The 26,581-nt window shown below is 50.6% G+C and overlaps 2 protein-coding genes across 3 annotated transcripts; both read right to left on the bottom strand.

Moving 5' to 3' along the window:
* Positions 1-5,701: 5,701 nt before the first annotated feature.
* On the bottom strand, positions 5,702-16,338 carry PNMA8A (PNMA family member 8A). 2 transcript variants are annotated; one of them, XM_084770658.1, is made up of 4 exons: positions 16,092-16,338; positions 7,769-8,129; positions 6,308-7,620; positions 5,702-5,987 (listed from the first exon to the last, which is right to left on the bottom strand). In XM_084770658.1, exons 3-4 carry the CDS (start codon positions 7,605-7,607, stop codon positions 5,971-5,973), a joined length of 1,317 nt encoding a protein of 438 aa, XP_084626784.1. In that variant the 5' UTR covers positions 7,608-7,620; positions 7,769-8,129; positions 16,092-16,338; the 3' UTR covers positions 5,702-5,970. The 2 variants fall into 2 exon arrangements, with proteins under 2 accessions (XP_084626784.1, XP_084626785.1); XM_084770659.1 differs by lacking the exons at positions 7,769-8,129; positions 16,092-16,338 and having other exon boundaries at positions 6,308-7,761.
* Positions 16,339-20,445: 4,107 nt separating this feature from the next.
* Positions 20,446-24,678, bottom strand: PNMA8B (PNMA family member 8B). Its single transcript, XM_084770657.1, has one exon. It carries the CDS (start codon positions 24,228-24,230, stop codon positions 22,245-22,247), a length of 1,986 nt encoding a protein of 661 aa, XP_084626783.1. The 5' UTR covers positions 24,231-24,678; the 3' UTR covers positions 20,446-22,244.
* Positions 24,679-26,581: the final 1,903 nt, after the last annotated feature.

Raw genomic sequence — 26,581 nt, 5'->3', positions numbered from 1 at the left:
ATCTGTGGACCCTTGCGGCCCCCGGCTTTTCCGTGCTTTGCCAGAATAGATGATGACCCCATGCCGGAATTTTCAAAGCTGACCTTTGAAGCCAATACCTGCCCTATCTAAGTGAAACTAATGTTAATTTTAAAACTCAAATAATGCACCGAGAGGTGATGGGAAATGACTTCTTGCGAGATCTGCGGCAGACCTCATTTAAGGGGCAGAAAGAGAGGCCGGGCGTGGTGGCGCACGCCTTTAATCCCAGCACTCGGGAGGCAGAGGCAGGTGGATCGCTGTGAGTTCGAGGCCAGCCTGGTCTACAAGGCAAGTCCAGGACAGCCAAGACTACACAGAGAAACCCTGTCTCCAAAAACCAAAAAAAAAAAAAAGGGGGGGGGCAGAAAGAGAGCGATGTGACTTCCACAGATGACACGGTTGTGTGGCTTTGTGACTTCCGTGTGTGTGTTTTAATGTGGGAATGTTTTACAATTTTTTTCTTTTTCTTTTTTCCGAGACAAGGTTTCTCTGTGTAACCTTGGCTGTCCTGAACTCACTTTGTAGACCAGGCTGGCCTCGAATTCACAGCTATCGACCTGCCTCTTCCTCCCAAGTGCTGGGATTAAAGGCGTGCGCCACATGACCAACTGTCTTGTTTTACAATTCTTATTTATGTGTATGAGTGCAGTGCCTCTGGAAGCCACAAGAGGGCATCAGATGCCCTGGAAATGGACTAACAGGTGGGGTTGAGCTGCCATGTGGGTGCTGGGTGTCTTTTAAAAGATATGAGGCATGGGCTGGAGAGATGGCTCAGAGGTTAAGAGCACTGACAGCTCTCCCAAAGGTCCTGCGTTCAATTCCCAGCAACCACATGGTGGCTAACAACCCTCCATAATGTGATCTGATGCCCTCTGCTGGCATGCAGGCATATATATATGCAGGCCGAACACTGTATATGTAATAATAAATAAATCTTTTAAAAAATAAAAAAAGACATGAGGCAGCTGGGCCATAGTGGCACACGCCTTTAATCCCAGGTGGATCTCCGAGTTTGTATGAAATTCAAGCAACTCTGGAGGCTGAAGGAGGAGGCTCACAAGTTCAAGAGCAGCTCAGCCCACTCAGGGACCTGGGTGTAGAGCTTAGCGGTACAGCAGCTGCCCAGGATCCACAAATGAGGGGTACGGGGAGGAGCTCAGCAGCAGAGGTCCTGCATTCCATGCCAGCACCCCAGAAAACACATAAGATAAGTGAATAAAGTGTGTGGGTGATCTCAGCACTCAGGGTGTTGAGGCAGAAGGATCTCATGTACAAAATTAGCCTGAGCTACATAATGATGCCATTTCATGAGAGAGAGAGAGAGAGAGAGAGAGAGAGAGAGAGAGAGAGAGAGAGATAGTAAGTAAATAAAAATAGACGGCCCTCCAACCAGGGCCATTCGCTCATGTGACATTTGTTGGAGTTTAATGTTAGGAAGTTAGAGAGAGAGCAGTTGTTTGGCTCCCAACACACCCATATGGTGGATCACAACCATCCACACCTCCAATTCTCAGCCATTTCACTCCCTCTTCGACCACGTGCACACGTGCAAACAAAACACTAACTAAAATATACATGAAATAATATACACATATAGTGAACCTTAAATTTTTAATTTCAACATTAGAAGACACAAATTTCCATGTTCAACACTCTTAAGGGCCGGGCGTGGTGGCGCACACCTTTAATCCCAGCCCTCGGGAGGCAGAGGCAGGCGGATCTCTGTGAGTTCGAGGCCAGCCTGGTCTACAGAGCGAGTCCAGGACAGCCAAGGCTACACAGAGAAACTCTATCTTGAAAAGCCAAGAAAAGGGGGACAGAGAGAGGGTTCAGAGGTTAAGAGCACTGTCTGTTCTTCCAGAGGTCATGAGTTCAATACCCAGCAACCACATGGTGGCTCACAACCATCTGTAGTCTGGTCTGATGCCCTCTTCTGGCCGGCGGGTGTATATTGCAGGCAGAACGTTCTATACAAACATAATAAATAAATCTTTTTTACTTGGGTCTCCTCCGTGGACCTCTCCACATTAGGCCCAGTTTCCTACTGAACATACCAGATCCCAACAGGCGACGATCGTGGAAGTTCTTTGAAGACCTTGCCCAAAGATGGCTTTTAAGTCAGCCTACAGATCCTCAACTCCTGTCCAGGCCCAGGTCGCTACACTCTCTGACTCGCGTCCCGTTGGCCCTGCATGGAAGCCCAGCCTTACCCTCTGGATGGCGCTTCCCTGTAGGCAGTCCTTCTATAACCTTCCATCAGTGTGCACCCAATCCCCAGAGGTTCTCAAAGATGCCAGTTCTGAGCAACTGACAGGAAAGTGTTTGCCGTGCAGCCACGAGGACCTGAGTTCGAATCTCTAGCAGCCACATAACAATCCAGGTGCAGCAGTGGTCCCCAGAGCCCCTGGAGGGCCAGCCTCACCCAATCAGTGAGCTTCAGGTTCCGTGAGAGACTTTGTCCCCAAAAGTAAGATGGAGAACATTTGAGGAGAGCATCTAAAATCAGTCTCTGGTCTACACACACACACATACCACATACATACTAAGGTGTACCTCCCATGAGCATGTATACACACACATACACACACACACACAATACATGCACACTAAGGTGCACCTCCTTTGAACATGTATACACACACACACACACACACACACACACACACACACACACACACTAAGGCATACACCACACGAACATGTATACACACACATACACACATGCACCAACACACACAAACATGTAAACACACATCCCTAAGACGCTGTTCCCAAGGCACAATTCAGAGAAATGCTGATTTCACAAGTGAGGACACAAAGGTGACTCTGGTATAGAGGCCACCTTAGGTCAGGAGTCCCTAGCACGGGGCCTTAGGCAGGAGAAATCTTTATATGGTTAGGCATGGGTGGGGTATGCTTATAATCGTAGCACCTGAGAAAACACAGACAGGTGGATCTCTGTGAGCTCCAGGCCAGCCAAGGCTACATACTGAGACTGTCACTACACACACACACACACACACACACACACACACACACATCTCCCCTCCAAAAAAAAAGCTTCTGCCTTAGGACAGATGAAATGGCTCTTCAGGTTAAAGATGCTTGCCTCAAAATCTCTGGACAACCTGCATTAGAACCCCAGAACCCATGTAAAGATAGAAAGAGACACCTGGCCCCTCAAAGCTCTCTTCTGACTACCATGGAGTGCATAGGCACACATGCCCACACACACATTATGCACACAGGCACTTACAGTAAGATTTTTAAAAGACCTCTGCATCTGCCAATGGATAGGAGGGAAGAACGGCAATTCCATCTACTTGAGAGACCAAAGCAGGAGGATCACAAGTTCAAAGCCAGCCTGAGCTATACGAGGCACATGGAAACCTAGCTTGAAAATAAAATATAAGCCAGGGCTGCTACACAGAGAAACCCTGTCTCGAAAAAAACAAAAAGGAAAAAGAAAATAAAATGTAAAAAGAAGGCTGGCTGTGCAGCTCAATGGTAGAGCTCCTGCCTAGAATCCCCCAGTGAGGGGCTGGGGGCGTGGCTCAGTGGTAGAGCCCCTGCCTAGAATCCCCCAGTGAGGAGCTGGGGGCATGGCTCAGTGGTAGAGCCCCTGCCTAGAATCCCCCAGTGAGGGGCTGGGGGTGTGGCTCAGTGGTAGAGCTCCTGCCTAGAATCCCCCAGTGAGGGGCTGGGGGCGTGGCTCAGTGGTAGAGCCCCTGCCTAGAATCCCCCAGTGAGGAGCTGGGGGCATGGCTCAGTGGTAGAGCCCCTGCCTAGAATCCCCAGTGAGGGGCTGGGGGTGTGGCTCAGTGGTAGAGCCCCTGCCTAGAATCCCCCAGTGAGGGGCTGGGGGTGTGGCTCAGTGGTAGAGCCCCTGCCTAGAATCCCCCAGTGAGGGGCTGGGAGCATGGCTCAGTGGTAGAGCTCCTGCCTAGAATCCCCCAGTGAGGGGCTGGGGGTGTGGCTCAGTGGTAGAGCCCCTGCCTAGAATCCCCCAGTGAGGGGCTGGGGGTATGGCTCAGTGGTAGAGCTGCTGCCTAGAATCCCCCAGTGAGGGGCTGGGGGCGTGGCTCAGCAGTGGAATAATTACCTAGTATGTCTGCAGCCCTAGGCTCAATCCCTAGTACCAAAACATAAGTAACTATATAACCTAGTACTTTCAGATCATTCAACACCACTGACTACCTATTCTAAAAACAGTAAGGTCATTGGGGTCATGGATAGCAGGTCACAACCAAGAACACATGGCTTCTTCTCTGACAGGAAATCAACAATGGTCACACCCGTTACTGCTTAGCAAGGAAATCTTCCTCCAAGCCCACATTCTCCGGGCTCCCTCCCCCAACAAGCCAGACCACGCAGAGGCTTCATCTGCACAGCTTTATTTCATACTCGCGTATTAATATGCACTGACCCCGTTGTTGTATCGATGTGCTACTTCAACAAAGATGTAACCGAGTCTCAGGAATTACAAGACACGAGTCCGGCAGTTGACCGAGTCGCTAACAATGTCTAACAACAGATCACAGTATTTGGATCAAGAAAACCGAAGCGGGGAAAACTCATGAGGGCTGGAAATCCAGGACGGAAATCCTGCAGCAGCGTGCCAGGTTAGCCCGGATTCGGCAAACGAGCCTGCTGTCAATCACAGCTGAACAGGAGAGCGAGGCACACAGACACAGACTCACTTAGCATGCTGTGTTACAGGGCGTGCCAGGGACCAAACCCTCTCCGCTTCCCTCTGACCTCCATCCTCAAAATTCACATTTACAAGAAACTTAACTAGTGGGTGGGGGAGTCAGCCCAGTTAGGAAAAAGCGTTGCAAGAGTGAGGGTCTGGGGCTGGAGAGATGGCTCAGAGGTTAAGAGCACTGACTGCTCTTCCAGAGGTCCCAACTCCCAGCAACCACATGGTGGCTCACAGCCATCTATAATGAGATCCAGTGCCTTCTTGTGGCGGGAAGGTGCACATGCAGGCAGAGCACTGTATAAATAATAAATAAAAATCTTAAAAAAAAAAAAAGAGTGAGGGTCTGGGTTTGCTCCCCAAAACCTGTTCAAAAAACAAAACAAAACAAAACAAAAAACAGTAGCTGGGTTGGCAGACAGGAGGATCCCTGGGGTTCACTGCCCCACCTAGCCAATTTCAGGCAGTGAGAGACCCAGCTCATAAAAAGGTGGAAAATGGTTGAGGAGTGACCCCCCAAGGCAGTCCTCTGCCTCCACATATGCACACATGCACATCCGCACAGATGAACCCACACAGAGAGATTATTGCGTATAAATACAATTATACACAAAGCACAGTGCCAATGACTAGCCGGGGTTGTCCTAGACATACAACAGAATATTCCAGTATTTTGGATGACGACACAGTTGTCATTTTTCTATACTTTAAAAAAAAATGTTTTTATTTACTCAGCTATTTTGAGACTGTAGTCTCTCTTACTCTGTAGTCCAAAGTGGCCTCACACTCACAGCAATTCTCCTGCCTCAGCCTCCACATGCTGGGATTACAGCCACGGGTTCTCACATCTGCTTTTTTCACACACACATTTTTGTATTATTATAAGTGTTTATTGGGGGGCTTGCTCATGCCACAGAATGAATGTGGAGATCAGAGGGGGAACTTGCTTCCCCACCCCCGCTCCCTCCCGCCCCCCCCCCCCTTTTTTTTTTGAGACAGGGTTTCCCCATCCTGGACTCACTTTGTAGACCAGGCTGGCCTTGAAACTCACAGAGATCAGCCTGCCTCTGTCTCCTAAGTGCTAGGATTAAAGGCGTGCGCCACCACCATGCCTGGCTTCAGAAGGAAACGTTCACGATTTCAGGAGCTGCCTCTCTCTTTACACAGTGTGCGTGCTGGGGATCGAATCCGGGGACTGGAAACTTCTTCCTCGATGCTTATCCACCTCCTTGGGTGCAGGGTTCACAGAATCATAGCTTTCTGGAATCTGTAGATATATCAGGATACCCCAAGAAGAGAAGTGGGGACAGACATAATTAGTTATTTACTGCCTGGGAACCTCCTGAGTCCCTGACCATGGCCACCCCCTACCCCAGCCAGCCAGGCCTTGGAGCCTTACAGCCTAATGGAGCACAGAATCTCAAATCAAAACCAGAGAGGCCCAGGCTCTCACTCGCTACCTCCCACCTGGGAGGGTGTTTTTCACCTCCCCCAATGCACTGGGGTCTTTCTGGCTACCCCGCAGACCTACCATGCCTGCGGTACCCCGCCCCCCACTTTAACCAAGTCATGCCGGCAATCACTCACCTTTGGAGACACAAGGGAAGCCTCCTGGCTTGGTCATCTGAGCCCTGGGCATTGAAGCAGCTACGTCAGCAGGTTGCGTCCCCTGAGGAGCCCTCTGAGCCGACGGAGCCCTCTGAGCCGACAGAGCCCTTGAGCCAGGCCCCTTCTTGAGAAGCACCGGTTTTCTCTTGGTGGCTTCGGAATCAACCAGAAGATAGGAGAGAGCACCCAGGCGCCTCATCTTCTTCTTCCTCGTGGAGCCAGGGATCTTGTTTGAGGGCCAGGCCATGACTTTCTTCTTCTTTGGGGGGCTCTCAGGACCACCACGTTGATCTGAGTCTTCTGAATTCCCGGGGCTCTCAGCTGTGGGCAGCGGAATACGAGGGAGAGTCCTGGGTTCCTTCCAGACGCGTTTCTTCTTCCAAACTGTCTCCTCCTGCTTCACGAAGTGGTTTGTGTTGCTCTTGGCACATTCTGGGATCTCTGAGCTTTGGGCAGCCACGGCGCCAGCGGCTTCCAGAGAAGCCTTAATGTTGTAATCGGTGCTTTGGGTTTTTCCCCAGCCTATTGGTTCTTGCTTAGGATTTTTTTTCTGCTTCTTCCTCCTGGAGCGAATCTTACCTTCAGGCCTACGAACTAGAGCTTTTGGAGGGTCACTACGGTCCTCTGTGTCCCTCCAATAGTTTCGGTCCTCTATTTTGAAAGGCGAAGCCACCTCTATGCCCAGGCCAGGTTCTTTCTTAACCCACCTCCTCTCTGTTGAGGCCCAAGCCCCCTCAGCGGGCCTCTCGGCCCTCGCTTCCTCCTCCCGATTACGGGTTTCAGCATCCATGTAGAAGACGACCCGTAGCACCGCCCCCAGGAGCAACCCCAAGGTTTCCGCCCAGTGTGGTGGAGGCTGGTTTGGGTTTGGGAGTGGTGGGTGGTGGTTAAGGCGCAAGAGGCGCACCACATCCTCCCAAGTGCGCCCTTCGGCGTCCAAAAATTCGTTCAGACTTTTCAAAAACTCAGCGTCCTGGGTGGGGTCTCTGCAGACCACTCTCCAGACACCGCCCCTCCCCGGGAACTCGCGGGGTACGGAGCTCAGATTTACACCCTCACTAACCTCGACGAGCGCAGCCTTGACCTGCTCTTGCCTCAGAAACATCTTGTTGAGCACACGGTATGTGCCCAACGGCAAGAGAACCCTATTCAACGTCTCCTCAATTTCTGCATGGCCACAGTGCTCAGGGATGCCGGTGACTAGCAGGGACCTGTGGATGTCCAGTCCCATGCCCCTGCACCAGTCCTCCAGCAGGCTCATGGCCATGGGCTGCGACATCTTCCTCCTCTACCTGTGTGTGGAACAAAAAGGCTATGAGGTGAGGCGGTCCCCAAATATGAAGATGGCCAGGCACATAGATCTCCCCTGTCTCCACCACTGGCCTTGCAAGAGCCCTCCCCCGCAAGATCGTCCTCCTTAGCCTGGGACCCTGTGCTCACGTGTCTGAATATGGTGCAGTTGGTTCCTTGAGCCTGGCTCTCTGCAGGTTCAGGTGGATGCTCTGGCCTCCCTCGCTTCTGACAGGCCAGCCAGGCTAAGGACAGGAGGATGGAGCACAGCTGCTTTCCCAAGCACAAGCTCTGGCCCCAAAGGACCAGGCCACTGTGCCAGTTCCAGTCCACAGGAGTCACGCGGCCTTGATCCCCTGAGCTGCACCAAGCTGGCACTAGCGTTGAAGAGAGCTCATGCGCACTTGCTCCTTGCACAAGGTCCTTAGATGCGCATCTCTGGCGGTCTCCATGGCAACAGTCCACTGGTTGCTAAGCATCATCAAAGCCTGCTGTGGGCTCTGCAGATGGGCTTAATAGGAAAGATGGGGAAAAAAGATGTGACCACTGTGACTGTTCATTTGTCCATTGGGCAAAAACGTCCGCATTCTGCATCCTCTAGGGTAGTTTCTCCAGCACTATTTTTTTCTCGTTAAATTCACACACATGCACGCACACATAATATATTATATAATATATTCATTCTACCCTCACGGTCCAGCCAGGGTCCTACTGTGCTGGCTGCTCTGGCACTTTCTGTGTCGACTAGGCTGATCTGGAACTTACAAAAATCTAACTACCTCTACTTCCTGAGTGTTAGTATTAAAGGCTTGTGCCAATATGACTGGAAATTTTTATATTTTACATTATTATTATTATTATTATTATTATTATTATTATTATTGCTAAAATAAAAAAATTGGGGCTGTTCTTCCAGAGAACCTGGGTTCGATTCCCAACATCTACATGGCAGGTCACAACAACCTATAATTGTAATTCTGGGAATCTCACGCCCTCTTCTGGCTTCTGTGGGCACTGCATGCGTTTGGAGCATGGATATACCTATACAAATATGTATATGTAAATATACAGATATACCAAACACCCACACACATTTTTTGGTGTTGGTTTGCTGGTTTTAGGTTTTTTTGTCTCTTTATTTGTTTTAGTTTTTAGAGACAGGGTTTCTCTGTGTTATCTTGGCTGTCCTGAACTCTCTTGTAGACCAGGCTGGCCTCAAATTCAAGGTATGTGCCACCACGCCCAGCTTCCCACATGTGTTTGTTTGCTTATTTGTTTAAGATTTTATTTATTGTATGTATATGAGTGCTCTATTTACATGTACACCTGCAAGAGCATTAAATTACATTATAGATGGTTGTGGGCTGCCATGTGGTTGCTGGGAATTGAACTCAGGACCTCTGGAAGAGCAAACAGTGCTTTTAACCACTGAGCTATTTCTCCAGCCCCCCACCCCTCCTTTTTTTTTTTTTTTAAGTAAGTTTAAACTTCTGAGTACAGCTCAGTGGCAAAACACTTTTGGGCCCCTGGAGTCAATCTCAGCACTGCTGAATAAACAAGAAACAAACAAAACAAAGAAACAAGAAAGAAAACAACTTATGACATTTACTGAAGTTGAGGTTGGCTTAGATGAAAGTTCCCATGACTTGGGTTACATTTGACTAAACCTCACCCCCCCCCCAACCGTATCATAGGTAACTACACAGAAGGAAATTTCTGTGGCTCCAGAAAGTAAGATTCCCACAGCGGGCTAAGAATGTTTGGAGGACTCTGTCAGTCATCAAAAATGAAACTGGAAGGCTAGGAAGATGGTTTAGTGGGGGAAAGTACTTGCTGTGCAAGCATAAAGTCATGAGTTCGGATCCCCAGCACCCATGAAAGAAGTGAGGTGTGACATTACAGGCCTTTAATCGCAGTGCTGCAGACAGACACGGGAGCCCCCTGAGCAGCCAGTCTGCCAGAGACAGCAAGATCCAGAGCAGTGAGAGAACCTGCCTCAAAAATTTCTGGTGATACAGGCTGGAGAGATGGCTCAGAGGTTCAGAGCACTGGCTGCTCTTCCAAAGGTCCTGAGTTCAATTCCCAGCAACCACATGGTGGCTCACAACCATCTATAATGTGATATGATGCCCTCTTCTGACATGTAGGCAGAGCACTGTATACATAATAAATAAATAAATAAATATTTTTTTAAAAACTAAGTGGTATCAATAGTTTAAATTTTTTTTCATTAAAAAAAAAATTCATGGTGAGCCAGGTGGTGGTGGCGCATGCCTTTAATCCCAGCACTCAGGAGGCAAAGGCAGGAGACTCTCTGAGTTCGAGGCCAGCCTGGTCTACAGAGCAAGTTTCAGGCCAGCCTTGGCTACATAGTGAAACCCTGTCTCTAAATAAATACAGTGGAGAACAATTGAGCAAGACAGCCATACTGACACCTGGCCACCACGAGCACACACAAGTGGATAAGCACGCCCCCTCCCAAACGCGCGCGCGCGCGCGTGCGCACACACACACACACACACACACACACACACGCGCGCGCGCGCGCGCAATGCATTTGAGTTATGCTGTTTCAGTAAAATACAGGGCTAGAGAAAGTCATCTTTCTAGAACTCTGTGTTTCAAATTGATCTCATGGGTCCGTGTGTGTACGGTGTGTGGAGCGGTGCGTGTGTCCGCGTGCATGCACGTCAGAGGGCAGCTTGCTGGAGCCAGCTTCTCTCCTCCCTTCACGTGGACTGAACTCAGGCCACAGGGTTATGCAGTGAGCACTTCACCCAGTCAACCATCTCACCAGCCCCAAATCTGTGTTTCACTTGTCACTCTAGGTGGCCGTAATATGTAAAAGGAAGAAAATTGCCAGGCGGTGGTGGCACGCCTCTTTAATCTCAGCACTTGGGAGGCAGAGGCAGGTGGATCGCTGTGAGTTCAAGGCCAGCCTAGTCTACAGAGTGAGTCCAGGACAGTCAAGGCTACACAGAGAAACCCTGTCTCTAAAAACCAAAAAATAATAATAATAATAATAATAATAATAATAATAATAATAATAATAATAATTAATAACAATAATAAAATTTAAAATGAGATATAAAAATACCTTAAGTGAAAATGAACCAATATTATATATAAGCACACAGAGGGGCTTATGATGAAATCCAAAATACTTAACAGTAACAGATAATTATATTTATGAGAAAAAAATTAAAATGTGTTTATGGCCAGGCGTGGTGTTGCATACCTTTAATCCCAGCACTTCAGAGGCAGAGGCAAGTGAATTTCTGTGAGTTTCAGGGCAGCCAAAGCTACATAGAGAAACCCTGTCTCAAGAAAAAAAATAATGCTCTTTTTGTTTTTGTTTTGTTTTGTTTGTTGTTGTTGTTTGGTTTGTTTTATTTTTTGAAACAGGGTTGCTCAGTGTAGCCCTGGCTGTCCTGAACTTGCTGTGTAGACCACGCTGGCCTCAAATCACAGCAATCCACCTGCCTCTGCTTCCCGAGTGCTGGAATTAAAGGTGTGCACCACCACACCCAGCTTTAAAAAAAAAAAAAAGACATGTATCTGCCATGAGTTACGGCTCAATGGTTAAAATCACTGGCCACTCTTTTTTTTTTTTTTTTTTTTTTTTTTTTTTTTTTTTTTTTTGGCTTTTCGAGACAGGGTTTCTCTGTGTAGCCTTGGCTGTCCTGGACTCGATTTGTAGACCAGGCTGGCCTCGAACTCACAGTGATCCGCCTGCCTCTGCCTCCCGAGTGCTGGGATTAAAGGCGTGTGCCACCACCGCCCGGCTACTGGCCACTCTTGAATTAGGGCCCAGGAGCCATTCTCAGCACTCAAATGGCTAATTCACAACCTTCTGTAAGTACAGCTCCAAATAATACAACTCCCTCTTCCAGTATCCTGGTTATCAGGCATATACATGGTGCACATATACACATTCAGGTAAGCAATTATACACATACAAATGAAAATGGTGAATGTAAACAAATTAAGTTGTGTTCATAAAGCCAGGCACAGCAGGGCATGCCTGTTACCTGGCATGCGGGAGGATGCCAGGTAGTTCAAGGTTTGTCAGAGCTGCAAATCCAGTGCCAGGCCAATCACGTTTACACGACAAGATTGTCTCAGAATAATTAATTAAAAGTTACTGTGCACCACCAGGCATTCACAATTTTTGTTTTTAATTTATTCATTCCAAATTTGAGGCCAGCCTAGGCTTTGAGAAACTGCCTCAATTTAAAAAAAAAAAAAAATCTTTTTTTTCATGTAGAAAAAGCATATACATACATATATAAAAATCTTTATATGTGTATGTGTATAGACACACATGTGCTTAGCAGAATCAGTTGCCTGATCTCACCCTGATTGCCAGAGGATTTAAAAATAGTCCCGAAGCATCCCTAATAGGAGTCATAACTGTGGTTGCCATGACGACACATGGTCCTGTGGTTTCTATGACAACACTTTGCGGAGCGGTTTCCAAGACAACACATCGCTGCAACTCCAACGTTTCCATCCATCTCTGCTTTGTGTTTTCGGTTATCTCTCCATCTCCTCCCTCTCTGTTTAGCCTTCGGGTTTCTTTTTGTGCTTGGTTTTTGCTTTTTCATAAGGACCGAGATGTCATATTGCCCAGGCTGACCTCATACTCTGTTATTTAGCCAAAGGTGATGGCCTTGAGCTCTGATCCTGCCTCCCCTGTGTTGTTGAGGATGTGCACCAGCATGCCCGGCTCCGTTTCTTTTGCTTTGAGACGGTATAGTGCAGGCTGACATTAAATTCGAGGTCTTCCTGCATCAGCACCCTGAGTACTGGGATGGCAAGCGCGTGCCACCGTACCTGCCTAAACCGTTCTGTGCCTTTCAGTTGAGAAACCCATCAATTTTCTAGAAACACCAACACCGGAGAAGGTGTAGAGGTTGACCTAGTTTGCTTTCTATTGGTGCGATAAACACCGTGACCAAGGGCTGGAGAGATGGCTCAGTGGTTAAGAGTGCCACCTGCTCTTACAAAGGTCCTGAGTTCAATCCCCAGCAACCACATGGTGGCTCACAACCATCTGTAATGTGATCTGATGCCCTCTTCTGGCCTACAGGTGTACATGCAGGCAAAACACTATACATAATAATAAATGAATAAATCTTTAAAAAAAAAAAAAAAACACTGTGACCAAAAAAGCTCCTTGGAGAGGAAAGGGTTAATTTCAGCTTGCAGCTCTAGTCCCTTTCTGAGGAAAGGCGCGATCTAGAGCTTAGATCAGCCTAGCATTCTGATAACACAGCAGAGGTCATGGAGGAACACTGCTTACTGGCTCGCTCATACACCCCAGAACTATCTGCCCAGGAGTGGCACCGCCCACAGTGGGCTGAGCCCTTCCAGTTCAATCAAGAAAACGTCCTACAGGCTTGCCCACAGCCCAGTCTGATCTGCGTTTTCTCAATTGAAGATTCCCCTTCTCGGCGGACGCTGGCTTGTGTCAACAACAACAAATAAGCACCATAATCATAATAAAGCTAACCAAAGCAGGGGTGTGTGAGCACCTCCTAAACTTCCTTTTCCCAGGATGTGGTGCTAACCAGCCCACCGGGAGGCGGGGTGACTGAGGTGGTAGAGGGTCACAGTCTCCTGTCCTCCGTTCTGTAAGGGTTTCTCTTGCCGCCCAAGGCTCTTCCAACTCAACTTGACTCCTCCCAAACCTAGTCTCCTCGGCTGCAATAAAACACTCTGACCAAGGGTAATTTGCGGTTTATTTCATCTTACACTTTGCAAGTCACACCTCATCAGCACAGGAACAAGAAGGGACCGGGAGGAAAGAACCGAGCAAGAACCCTGCTTTCTGGCTTGCTCTCTGGAACTGTGCAGTCCTGGGTAGACCAGGCTGGCCTTCAACTAAGAGGTCCGTGGCCTTCTGCTTCTGGTTGGGCATTTAAGAGGTGCGCGCCACCACGCCCATCAGCCAATGGCACCGCCCACAATGGGCTGGGCCCTCCCCTCCCACATCAATCATCACAATGCCCCCCACTGACACACCCACAGGCCAGTCTGATCGAAGCAACTCCTCAACTGAGGTTCCGTTTTCCCAAGTGACTCTAGTTTGTGTCAAATTAAGAGGGAAGACTAGGGCTCTCCTGGAGAGATGGCTTACAGGTTAAGAGCACTGGCTACTCTTCCATGGGTCCTGAGTTCAATTCCCAGCAACCACTTGGTGGCTCATAACCATCCATAATGAGATCTGGTGCTCTCTTCTGGCATGCAGGTGTACAGGCAGACACAACATTGTATACATAATACCTTTTTAAAAACTGGCCGGGCATGGTGGCGCATGCCTGTAATCCTAGCACTCTGGTGGCAGAGGCACGCAGATCTCTGTGAGTTCAAGTCCAGCCTGGTCTACAAAGTGAGTCCAGGACAGGCCTATTATACATAAAACCAATAAATAAATAATTAATTAAATAAATAATTAAATAAATAAAGCATATCTTTTACATTGTTATTTGAGTTGCCGGTTTGAGTTTCATAACAGATCATTAAATGGATTGTACTGGCATTGGAACAGAATTTCAAAAACATCCCTAACATTGTTTTTTTGGGTTTTTTGGGTTTTTTGTTTGTTTGTTTGTTTGTTTGTTTGTTTGTTTTTTCGAGACAAGGTTTCTCTGTGTTAGCCTTGGCTGTCCTGGACTCACTTTGTAGACCAGGCTGGCCTCGAACTCACAGGGATCCGCCCACCCCTGCCTCCCGAGTGCTGGGATTAAAGACGTGTGCCACCACGCCCGGCCCTAACATTGTTTTTTAAATTTGTTATTCCGCGTGCATGTGTGTGCATGTGCACATGTGTGCGCACATAGTGTACATATGTGTGAAGCAAGTGTGCCCATGTCACAGGGCTGGTGTGAAAGTCATAGGGCAACTTTGGTTTTTATTACAATTATCACGTATCTAATTGTTTGTTTTGTGTGTGTGTCCATGTCTGAGGGCAACCATGGGTTCTATGGCACACATAAGAAGGTCAGAGGACAACTTTATTACTATTATTATTATTATTATTATTATTATTATTATTATTATTTATTGATTTTTTGAGACAAGGTTTCTCTGTGTAGCCTTGACTATCTGGACTGACTTTGTAGACCAGGCTGGGCTTGAACTCACAGTGATCCGCCTGCCTCTGCTTCCCGAGTGTTGGGATTAAAGGCATGTAACCACCGCCCTGCAAAGATTTATTTATTTATTATTATGTATACAGTGTTCTGCCTGTGTGTACACCTGTAGGCCAGAAGAGGGCATCAGATCACGTTACAGATGGTTGTGAACCACCGTGTGTTTGCTGGGAGTTGATCTCAGGACCTGTGGAAGAGCAGGCAGCACTCTTAACCACTGAGCCATCTCTCCAGTCCCCAGTGAGCAACCTGAAAGGAGTCTGTTCTTTCCTGCCGCCTTGGAAGGTAGAGATCAAGCTCAGGCCATCATGCTTACACAGAAAGCACTTTTACCGTCCGGAACTGTCTCACCAGCCCGGCCCTGCTATTTTGTGCTGCATGTTTCTGCAAAAATGGTATCCTCAACATGACCGTTATAAAGTCAAACCATTAACCAACTTTGATAACTGTTGACAATTCGCTATGTCCTACACATCAAACACTCAACAAGATTTAATTCTTCAAGTTAAAGAGAGAGGGAGAGCAATTGTCTCATCGGCACACACCTTTGGCTTTTATTTAATAATAAAAATATTAGATGCATCTCAAAGAACTGCTTTAAAATACATTTCATGGTTGGTTAACAGTAAATGATGTGTTTGCCATTTTATTCATCTTTATATCAGGAGCCACGGAAAATGCCTTACTAGTAGAAACAGTCTAAGACTCGATTTCTTTCTTTCTTTCTTTCTTTCTTTTTTTTGGTTTTTCAAGACAGGATTTCTCTGTGTAGCCTTGGCTGTCCTGGACTTGCTTTGTAGACCAGGCTGGCCTCAGACTCATAGAGATCCACCTGCCTCTGTCTCCCGAGTCCTAGGATTAGAGGCATGTGCCACCACCACCCAGTATAAAACACAATCTTAAATCTGAATGGTGTTGGCTGCACACAATCCTTTCATCCTAGCACTAGGTAGGCAGAGGCAAGCAGATCTCCAAGTTCGAAGCCAGTATGGCCTACAGGGTGAGTTCCAGGACAGCCAGGGCTACACAGAAAAATCCTGACCAAAAAAAAAAGGGGGGGGGGGCTAGAGAGATGGCTCAGTGATTAAGAGCACTGTCTGCTCTTCCAGAGGTCCTGAGCAACCACATGGTTGTTTGCAGGCTCACATGCAGGCCAAATACTGTATACATAATAAATAAATACATCTCCAAAAAAAATTTTAACTAAAAAAAGGAAGGAAGGAAGGAAGGAAGTAGAAAACCTATTCCGCCAGGCAGTGCCACACCCAGCTTTGGTTGGGGAAGGGCAAGTGAGTCGAGGCCCCAGGACACTGTACCTCTTACTGTGGTCATGTCAGTCACCAGGGCATGACATTGCCGAGCTCCCGAAGATGGGTACTTGGGTACTCCCAAGCGTTTGCTGTCTCAGATGAAGCATCTGGGAAGGCTGGTGGGCGGGGTGCTAGAGACTTCCGCTCTTCTTGGGTTCCAGAGCGGCTTCTCAACTCGCTCAGAATCACGATGCTTTTGAAAGTAACACCCAGTTTATCTATTTCAGTTGCTTTAGAACAAGAATGGAAAATAAAAACCAATGCTGGGGATATAGCTCAGTTGGTAGACTGCTCGTCTCGTGTGCACAAAGACCCGGGTTCGATCCCCCAGCCCAGTTAGAAACCAGGAGCGTCACGCATGCCTGAAATCCCAGAGGCACTCTGGAGGAGGCAGAGGCAGTAGTGTCTCTGCACCGTGGTCCGTCGCCATGGCAACAGGCTCTGCCCCCTACTCCAAGCTGCTACGCCTTCCCCACCAGGATGGCCTGAGATCTCTCTGAAGCTATAAGCCAATGCGAAGCATTTCTCCCATCAATAAACGAATAGTGAGGGTGGTCCTTTAAGGAACTGTAGGTGGTTCCTGCAGACCCAGTGGCTGACTAACGCCTGGGCTTTCAGTTATGAAGGGGAGCGGTGTCCGCGGAGGAAACCCCAGGAGCCAGACTCCAATTCCGCCTCTGGTTGTAGCAACCCCATTGCGCCCTTGCTGTCAGCAAAGAGAAAAAAACAACACAGAACACACAGAGAGGAGACAGCTGTCGCCCCGGAACGGAGGACACTTCCTGCATTCCCCTGGTCCGTCTTCTTGCTTTTACGAGTCGGAGGAGCTATATTTCATGAAAGCACATACTCGCTACTCCTGAACAAAGACCCAGGGCAAGCTGGCCATGGTGGTGTACGCCTTTAACGCCAGCGCTCAGGAGGCAGAAGCCGGGAGATCTCTGAGTTCGAGGCCAGCCTGGTCTATAAAAGTGAGTCCAGGACAGCCAGGGCTGCACAAAGAAACCCAGTCTTAAAAAACATCATGATCATGATGATGATGATGATGATGATGACGACGACGACGATGACGACGACGACGAAGAAGAAGACGGCAGAGGCAGGCAGATCGCTGTGAGTTCGAGGCCAGCCTGATCTACAAAGCGAGTCCAGGACAGTCAAGGCTACACAGAGAAGCCCTTTCTCGAAAAACAAAAACAAAAACAAAACAAAAACTCATAATAATGATGATGATGACGATGATGATGATGATGATGATGGCAACGATGACGATGACGACTCAGGGCAGAGCCGCTCGTCCACAGGAAAGCCCCTTTTAGTGCCCAAATACAGCCCAGTATTTGTATAGCTCCTAGAGGGCATAGGCAATCGTGGTGGTGCATACCTTTAATCCCACAGCTCCCAGATAGGGTGATCTCTAAGAGTTTGAGGCTACACAGTGAGAGCCTACCTCACAAACAATACATCTTAAAAACAAAAGGTTCAGTGGGTAGCTCTACTGCATAACCCGGGGATAAGCATCAGATCCCAAGGTATGGAGAGACTTAGACCCCAAAATGGCTTGGTAGATGCCGGGTGGACCCAAGAAATATGCATTTCTCGCGAATTCCCAGGAGTCAGTGAAGCAGCCAGTTTCAGGCCCTTAATGGGGGCTCCCATGCCAATTGCCATGGAAACGTGTCGTTGAGCCTGCGATTGATGTGCGCCCCCTCGTGGTACAAGGATGCCTCTGCAGCTCTTGTGAATTGACACCTGAAGATTTAAGAGAAGCATCCGGTGGGAGGGGAGAAACCTGCACCAAGGATCCGGATCCTATGTGGGCGCCTGACCTTGGATACCGAAAAGGGTGACGTCATAGGCCCCCCCCCAGAACCTTCACTTTCCCGTTATTGCACCTACTCACAACCCCAGGAATCTAGATCTCCACTGTCTTTGTCTGTGGCAGCCGAGGGACAGGATAAAATTGAGGTCCCACCTGGACCACCTCACTCCCAGTATCATCTTGATAAATTCCGGTTTCTAGAATTCTATTAGCCAACAGCCCTGCTGGAGCTGAGGGGCTGGGAGGGGGGGGGGATTTTTGTTTTTATTTTATTTTATTTTCGCTTGAGGCTTTTGTTTGTTTGCTTGCTTGTGTGTTCTGTTTTTTCACTGTCGTGTATGTGTGTGTGTGTGTGTGTGTGTGTGTGTGTGTGTGTGTGTGTGTGTACATACTCCTGTCATAGCTCACGTGAGTAGATTAGAGGTCAGCTGTGGGAATCAGTTCCCTTCTTCAACCACACCGGCTGGAATGGAATTCAGGCCACCATACTTGCCCTCAAGCTCCTCAGTGCCCTAGGCCCGGCGAGAGCCGGGTGTTTTGTTTTGTTTTGTTTTGTTTTGATACAGGGTCTGGCGTAGCCCAGGCTGACCTGGAATTCTCTATGTAGAGGAGGCCTGCCTTAAACGGATCCTCCTGCCTTCACTTCCTGACTGCTAGGATTACAGACGTGTGCCACCATATGAGGCGAAACGGTCTCTTGGTGACTCTGTTTCCCCAGTGCCCACCCCTGAGGCTTGCGCAGAAGGAGCCGATGGTCTGGTCGCATTCTTGCGATGTAGTTTTAGCTTTGCGCTGCCTGGGACCGCCGTCTGACGCTTCCCTCAGCATGTGCCTGCCCCAGGCCTTTGTCGTCTCAGCCTCCCTCGGGCCTTGGGGACTTTTTCCAGGCAGCAGTCCCCGATATTTTGTCCTTATCTAGGGAGTTTGTAGCCTGTTCCAGGAACGCACCTGCACCTGAGCCAGGAGGAGTCCGCCTTTGCGCAGCCTGTGCTGTGGTTACCTTCGCCGCCTCCAGGGGGCAGCCGTGCCCCACCCACCGCCGCCGCCGCTTGGGGCTCCCCGCAGGTTGCCCCTGCTCTTCCTCGTAGGCTGCATGTCTCTCACCCCCTGGGTGGTCTCAGGGCGTCCACGCCACAGCCCCTTCGGCTCTTCTTTACGCTACTCTCCCTCCAGAGACAAGATTCTGTAATGTTCCTTGCCAATGTGTCTAGGATCTGGTTTACCCAACCCAAAAGAGTTATCCGTTGCAACGAATGTCAGCCAATCAATACCACACCGCTTGCCGCACACTGCGATTGGCACAGGGGACGCTGTGGGCACAGTATATACCCCATTCTCACTGCTGGCATCTGAGAGACTCTGCTTTCCCTCCACCCACTCATCCACCTTTCCGGGGTCAGGTAGGACCCCCAAAGCCCTAGCCCCAGAGTTTTTTTGCCAAGGGCTACTGAGCTTGAATGGGACACCCGGAGGACGAACCACACTAACGAACCAGCGCCTCTGGGTTTGGGGTCCCTAGATTCCGGCGACCTGGATTCCAGGCTGTCAGCTTTTCAGTGGAGGTGTCCCCCCCCCCTTTCCAAACCAGGAAGAGAGCTGTTATTTCATCTTTGAGCAATGGACCTACCCTTTTGTTGCGTCCCTGAAAGCGCCCATTGTGTGTGATGGACACACGAGTGTGCCAAAGTGACTGTGGAAAGGGTCGCTCTTTATATAGGGTCATCGGGGAGTCCTCCTGGGGAATGTGACACTTGAGGTATCCTCGGGAAGGGCATCCCAGACAGGAGGAACAGCCTGTGCAAAGGCCCTGAGGTAGGAGCATGCAGTCTTTCCTGGGACTTGAAGGATTGAAGACCCAAAAGGGGTTGTGGGAAATGAGGCAGAGATTGGACAGGCTATCGTGTGTGGACCACAGTGACATAGAAAGCGTTTAGTGGCCACGGAGGTGCCCCCGTACCTACACAGAGGTCACCACTGGCCATGTGAAACACTTGAGTACGGGCAGATGGGGCCGCGAGAATTAAATGCAAATGTTTTAGCTTTATTTTATTTCGATTCTATGTCAATGGAGTTGCCCCTCGGTGGCCAGTGGTGACACTGTTGGACCAAGATCACTGTAAGAAGCTTGGCTTGGAGCTGTGTTGACGTAGCAAGACCTTCTAGGGTATAGAGGCAGGGGTGACGCTAGATGTGGCTGCTAAGATAACCCCCGCCAACTCCCATCACCCCACCACCCCCATGCTGACCTTCCTGGCAGTGAGATGCAAACCAGGGTAAAATTCCCAAGCTGGAACCTGGGAATTTGCTCTGGGGTCCCAGGGTCTTGCGGGGGGGGGGGGGCTGTGGAGATTGATAAAAGTGGCAAGGCCCAGGGTTGAATTGTAGTGTGGAGGGGGCATCCGCGTAGAGCCGTGGAGATGGAGGGAGATGGAGCCACCAGGGATGAGTGTCAGCCATGATGGTAAGGCATGCCACTCAGCGTGGTACCCGCTTGCATCATTGTTCACGCCACAGGGGAAAAAAAAAATAACACCAAGATGCTTCATTATGTTTCACTGGAGGATCCGGGGTCACACAGCACACAAGGACAGGTACCTATTGCTATGCAGGGAGAAGTGACACGTGGGGCCCTCACCCCGCCACAGGTTACTCAGGAATTCCACCAGACCCCCAAGTCCATTGGCCCACACAGAGAGGAGCGTCCTCCTCTCCAGCCACAGGCCACTCTGGGCTGCTGCTCCATCTGTCCCCTCATCATCACTGGTCCTGGGAAGCAAGGACAGGGCTGCCTCTGAGTACAGAGAGGTCCCCACAGCCCTTGCAGTCTCTTTATGTCCCCCGCTGAGGCGCTGGACAGTCCAATCTGGTCTGTGAGGGCAGGTCAGAAATTCTGCTGCACCCTAGAGGATCCAGGTACCACAAACTGGTCACTTTCTGGGGATGGAAACTTGGATGGATGGACACCACACACACACACACACACACACACACACACACACACACACACACCGAACAAGGGGGTGGAAAGTGCTGTGCAGGGAAAAGCACTATCTACACAGTGAACCACAGAACTGGGCAGCCAGGGCTTCTGCACGTAGCAAACGTAGCACTATAGGAAAACACACAGCCGAAGCAGCTGCTCTCGGGAACAGCTGAGGGCTGGAGCCTGGCCAGCATCATCCAGGCTTTCTGGTTGGGGGGGGGGGGAGGGTTGGAACTGATGATGCCAGGGTGAGACACAGCAACTGCTTTCTACACTAGGGACACTTACTTGACCCTTTAGGAGGATCTAGGGTGTTTACTGCACACGGGGGGGGGGGGGGCGGGGGGGAGGTCCGGGTGAACAAGGGACTCCATTGTCATAGGAAGTCAAGAGTTACAAGGGCAAACAGCTGAGGAGTGGCCAGGCACAGCTGGTGGGACAGAGCTTGTAAGAGGGGTGGGGCTTGCCCAGAGAAACCAGAAATCTGGATTTCATGTATGTTTTCCAAGTCAGAACGCTTTGGCAGAGTATTACCATGGTCAAGCGGTGGACAAGGGCTGGTGGCGGGAGGCTTGGCTTCGACCCTTTCCCACCTTCAGAGGGGTGGGCTAGTGCCACCACCATCCTCCCTTCCCTCCTCCCTCGTCCTCCTCCTCCCTCCTCCTCCCTCCTCCCCCAAACTAGCCTTCCCCTCCCCTCCTTCCTCCCATTTTTATTCCTTCTCCTCCTCCCAGCTCCCTCAAACTTTCACTCCTGGAATATCTTCCCCTCAACTTATAAACACACACACACACACACACACACACACACACACACACACACACACAGAGGCCCTTAGCCCTTCCAAGCTCAGCTAAAGCCCAACACTCTTCTTGCTTCTCTCTCAGGCTCAGTCAGGCCAGAGGTGGCTCACAATTGACCCAAGCCGCTCAGTCAGAAGCAGGTGGCCTGGAAGGATGGGCAGGCAGGTGTGCCAGGCACCCACACACCCTCTCGCCGGAGGGGGGACGCCGGGGGGGGGGGGAGCTCCAGAGGTCCAGCGGAGCCCCTCAGAGCCTTCCAGCCCACATCTCCTCCGCACCCACCGGGTCACCGCATCGGAGTGTCTTGTCTCTGTCCTTGCTGGAGCAAGGCTGTTGCCATAGTGATTGCTCACGCCATCTGTTCATGGGGACTGAGAGGGAAAGACAGCTAGGCACAGGCCACAGACAGCTTAGGGACGCGGCAGAGCACACGAGCAAATGTTAAGCGGGAGAGAGACTGCAGGGAGAAGAGAAAAGAGGAGGAAATGGGGGAGGGGGGGGGAGGAAAAGTCCACACACAAGAGACAGGGCTCGCAGTGACATCTGCGGCACTAACGGCATTTGGGCGCCCTCCTCGGGCCCCTACGTGCTTTCTTCCCGCGGGTAGACTTGGGAACAGCAGCCGGCTGCCCCTTGGCCTCGCTGGCCCTGGCACGGGCCCCGGCGCCTGCCGCTGCCTTCTTCTTCTTCTTGCTGCTTTCCGCGTGCTCCTCCGTTGAAGCCCCACTCGCGGCTTTCTTCTCTGGGGTGACTCCCCGGCCACGACCGCGACCACCTCTCCGGGGTTTGCGTGCCCGGGACGAAGTGGAGACCGCGGTGGCGCCGGCGCCAGCGGGAGCCAGGCCTTTGGAACCGGTGCGCGCTCTCTTGGCGCGGGGCTTCTTGGACACGCTGTCACCGGGTTCTGACTCTTCGCTGTCAGTGTCCTCGGAATCTCCCTCAGACTCTGTGTCCGAATCCTCCTCCGATTCCTCGTTGGATTCTAGATTCTCCTGGGAGGCCAGGAAAGCCAGGACATCGGACAAACCACCTTGGCTGTGATCACATTTCCTGCCACCACTTCCCCACCTGCTGGCTTCCTCCTCTTTCACGGCTTCTACCATATCTTGCGCAGCGAGAAGTGCCACCAGCTCCAAGAGGCCGCCCTGGTGGCCCTCGGCGCTCCAGCCTCTGAGGAGACCCAGCCCAGACTTCTTTCCCTTGGGGCAGTTCTCTGCTTCGGCCAAGGTAGAAATACATTCTAGAAGATTCCCGTCTTCCTCGGCCTTCCTCAGGACCATGGCGTCCACCTGGCGGCCTGCCTCCTCTACCTTCACTCGGGGCCCAGAGGTGTCCTTGGCCATGACGGACAGGACTTGAGGAAGGACATCTTTTTTGTCCTTTTTATCGCCCCAGCCTAGGGTCTCAATCACGGAAGCGATTTTTAGCATTTCCTCCCTGGCTGAGGGGTCAGCGGGGTCTGTATAAGCCACGATAGCCACAAACTCGGGGTTATCCACCCCCTCAAACTTTTCTCGCTCTGCATTTCCCAGCGATTCGCTGTCAGAATCATCCTCTTCATCGTCGTCGTCATCATCGCCATCATCGTCGTCGTCCTCTTCATCGTCTTCCTCCTCCTCTGCCTCACTATCTACCTCCACTGCTGGGGTGTCTCTCACAGCTAGGAGCGCGACTAAGTCAGGGACCCCGCTCTTTTCGTCTTTGATGTTCAAGCAGATAGACTCCGTGCCGGGGAGATCTTTCTCTATCTCTTCCTTTTTAGCTTTGTCGGTGACGGTGACAAGGGCCAAAAATTCTCGGGGCCCATCCCCTTCGTCCTGGTCTCCCCGAAAGGCCCACTTCTTGGTGAGCTCCTTGGCGGCTGCTTGGAGTGTGGCGTACAGCGCTCTCTGGTCTTCGTCTACGCTCAGGTCTTCTGCGTAGATCTCCTCAATGACTATACCGAGGCTGTCATCGGAGGAGTCAGACGACTCACTCCTGGCTCGGCGCCCTCCCCGGCCCCTTTTCTTGCCCTTCTGAGCCGTCAACTTGTGGCTTCTAGCTCGACGCTTGCCTCCCCGACGGCCCCGACGGCCGTTCCTAGCAGCCCCTTCGGAGGAGCCAGCAGCCTTCTTGGTCTCCTTCCCCAACCCCTTGGCCTGGGCCTGAGCCTCCAATACCAGCGGGATGGCTATTTCTCTGAAGTCATCCATGGGCCGTTCATCCAGCAACAGGCGCCTCATCTGCCTAAGGACCCGCGCATCTTGCCCGCGGTCCTTACTCAGAACCTTCCAGATGCCGCCATCTCCTCGAATCTGGATGGGGATTGCAGAGTGATCGATGTCTGCCCCAAACTCCACCAGGGCGGCCTGAGCCTTCTCCTTGGTCACAGCTCTCACGGTGCGAAGCCTATAGTTGCCCAGGGACTGCAAGTTCGGCCTCAGGGTGGCTTCGATCTCTGCCTGCTGTAGGCGCTCAGGGATGCCCGTGATGAGCAGGGCCCTGTGCACCTCCACTTCCAGCTCCTTGCACCAATCTTGCAGAAGGTTCATGGTCATGGCGCTGGCCAGCGGAGGCTAATCTTGGGGCGGGAGAGAGCCCGAGGACGGACGGGGTGGGCTGCAAAACTCGGGCTGGGTCAGTCCCTCTCTGGCAAGGGTCACCGCAGGTTTTCAGTCCAGACTAGAGGTTTGGGGTTCCGGGCTCTAGCTATCTGCTAGCTAACGGGACGCAACGATCTTCCCCCGGGGCAAGGCGAGGGTCCGCAGGGGGCTTACGTGTCCGGTCTCCGGCTGGCCCGGGCTGCTCCTCCTTTGTCCCTGACACCCTGGGTGACTGACTGGACACCGCTGGCAGGGTACAGGATAGCAACGATCAACGCACCTGGTGGGCGTGGGGGTGGGAGCGGCGGCTCGCCTGAGCTCCCCTCCGAGTCTGGAGTGAAGCGCGCGCACCCGGGTCTAGACGCTCAGCCGGGCCGCTGCGGAAAGGCAGCCTCAGCCTGCGCTTGCGCGAACCCAGTCACCACCCCGCCCCCTCCCGCTGGTCCCCGTCACCATAGTAACACTGCAGGCAGCAGCTGGGGTCTGCTCCGCGGCGACTGCAGCAGCTGCTCTTAAAGGGCCAGGTGGGAAGGAGGGCTCGGGGACTGGCAATTGAACGGAAGAAGAAGGACAAAGTCACTGGGGCCTAGACGTCATAAAGGAGATCAGTCTCAGCTCCCTTCAGGGGACAGAGATCCCCTTTGAAAGCATAGAGACTTCCTCCAAGATTGTTCCGTTTTTTGAGGCAAGCTCTCCCTGTAGACCAGGCTAGCCTTAAACTTGCCATGTAGCCAAGGATGACCTGAACTTTTTTCTGATCCGTTTCCGCCCTCGTGACAAGTACCGAGATTACCGGCCTGTGTGACATCTCTCCTGCGTTATTATTATTATTATTATTATTTTTAATGCGTTTCTGAGGCTCAAGGCCAGGGTTTCATGCATCCTACACAAGCACACTGCTGGCCAAACTACACCTCCATTCCCGAGAGACAGATAGAGCCCCAAATCAAACTGTCCTTTGAGGTGTGACCTCACACGGGCTCTATCTTTTTTTCAGGGTATAGAGGTCTCAATATTAGCCAGGGACCGCCACGGTTAGCTGTCGTTTATGAGCTGAGGGGCATCATTTACGGTGAGTGGGACTCAATAAGTAGCTATCAGACTCAGAGAGAGAGAGAGGGGCGTGGGGGGAGAGAGAGAGAACACTTCACTCATGAATTTTCCTATATTCTGCTTTTGAAACAGGATCTCACTTTGTAGCCCAGGTTAGCCTGGAACTGTGTAGCCCAGGCCAGCCTCAAACTCACAGAGATCTGTCGGCCTCTGCCTCCTGAATGAATGCTGGGATTAAAATCATATGGCAACACACCAGGATTTTTTTTTGTTTGTTTGTTTGTTTTTGTTTTTGAGACAGGGTATCACTATGTAGCCCAGGCTGGCCTCAAACTCCTGGCAATCCTTCTGCCTCAGACTCCCAAATGCTGGGATTATAGGTGTGAACCCAGACCTTCCAAATTCTTTATTTTTAATTTTTTAGTTTTATATGTTATTTGTGTGTATGTGTGTATGTGTGTGTGTGTGTGTGCTCACATGTGCATATTATGATGCATGTCTGTGCCTGTGGGCATGCCTATGCCACGACACATATGTGGAGGTCACAGAACAACTTTCAAGATGTCAGCTGTCACCTTCCACCATGTGGGCCCAGGGATCAAACCCTGGGGGACCCACTAATCCATCTTCATAGCCCATTCCTTTAAATGTCTTGTTTTTTTTGTTTGTTTGTTTTGTTTTGTTTTGTTTTGTTTTGTTTCTCTGTGTAACAGTCTTGGCTGTCTTGGACTTGTTTTTTTAGACCAGGCTGGTCTTGAACTCACAGCAATACACCTGCCTCTGCCTGCCGAGTGCTAGGATTAAAGGCACACGCCACTCAAGAGCCCCTTTAAAGGGACTCTCTGGGGTCTAGTAGACGAGCTGTTGAATTTCTACCCTCTCCTTATTGATTGCCCAGCTGTGACTTTGAGAATCTCCCAGAACTTCCCTGGGCCTGTTTGTGTGCCTCTGTGAAATGGTGACGGCCATAATTCCTTCTTCCAGGGTCTCTGAGGGACCCTGACCAGGGAGAGGGCAGGGAGAGAGGCCGGCCTGAACTGTGTGTACTGCTTATGGAGGCTCGCCATTACATAAGCATTCGTTAATAAAGAAATGCGCAGAACAAAACCACCTCGGGCTCCCGCCCTCCTCTGGCTTTTGTTATTTGCTTTTTTTCAGTAGAAAGAAGGTTGACGGCACAGTTCCCATGGCAACCCGGTGTTGCGCAAACAGCTTACCTACTCTCTCTTTTCCCTGCTTCTCGCTCATCTTCC

This window comes from Acomys minous, assembly GCF_964271855.1.
Source record: "Acomys minous genome assembly, chromosome: 20".
In the NCBI taxonomy this organism is placed as follows: Eukaryota; Metazoa; Chordata; class Mammalia; order Rodentia; family Muridae; genus Acomys; species Acomys minous.
This window is presented reverse-complemented; position numbering and strand designations above follow the sequence as displayed.

Excerpts from the sequence above, each read along its gene's own strand:
- PNMA8A (XM_084770658.1), bottom strand. The coding sequence starts at position 7,607 with ATGTCGCAGCCCATGGCCATGAGCCTGCTGGAGGACTGGTGCAGGGGC.
- PNMA8B (XM_084770657.1), bottom strand. The coding sequence starts at position 24,230 with ATGACCATGAACCTTCTGCAAGATTGGTGCAAGGAGCTGGAAGTGGAG.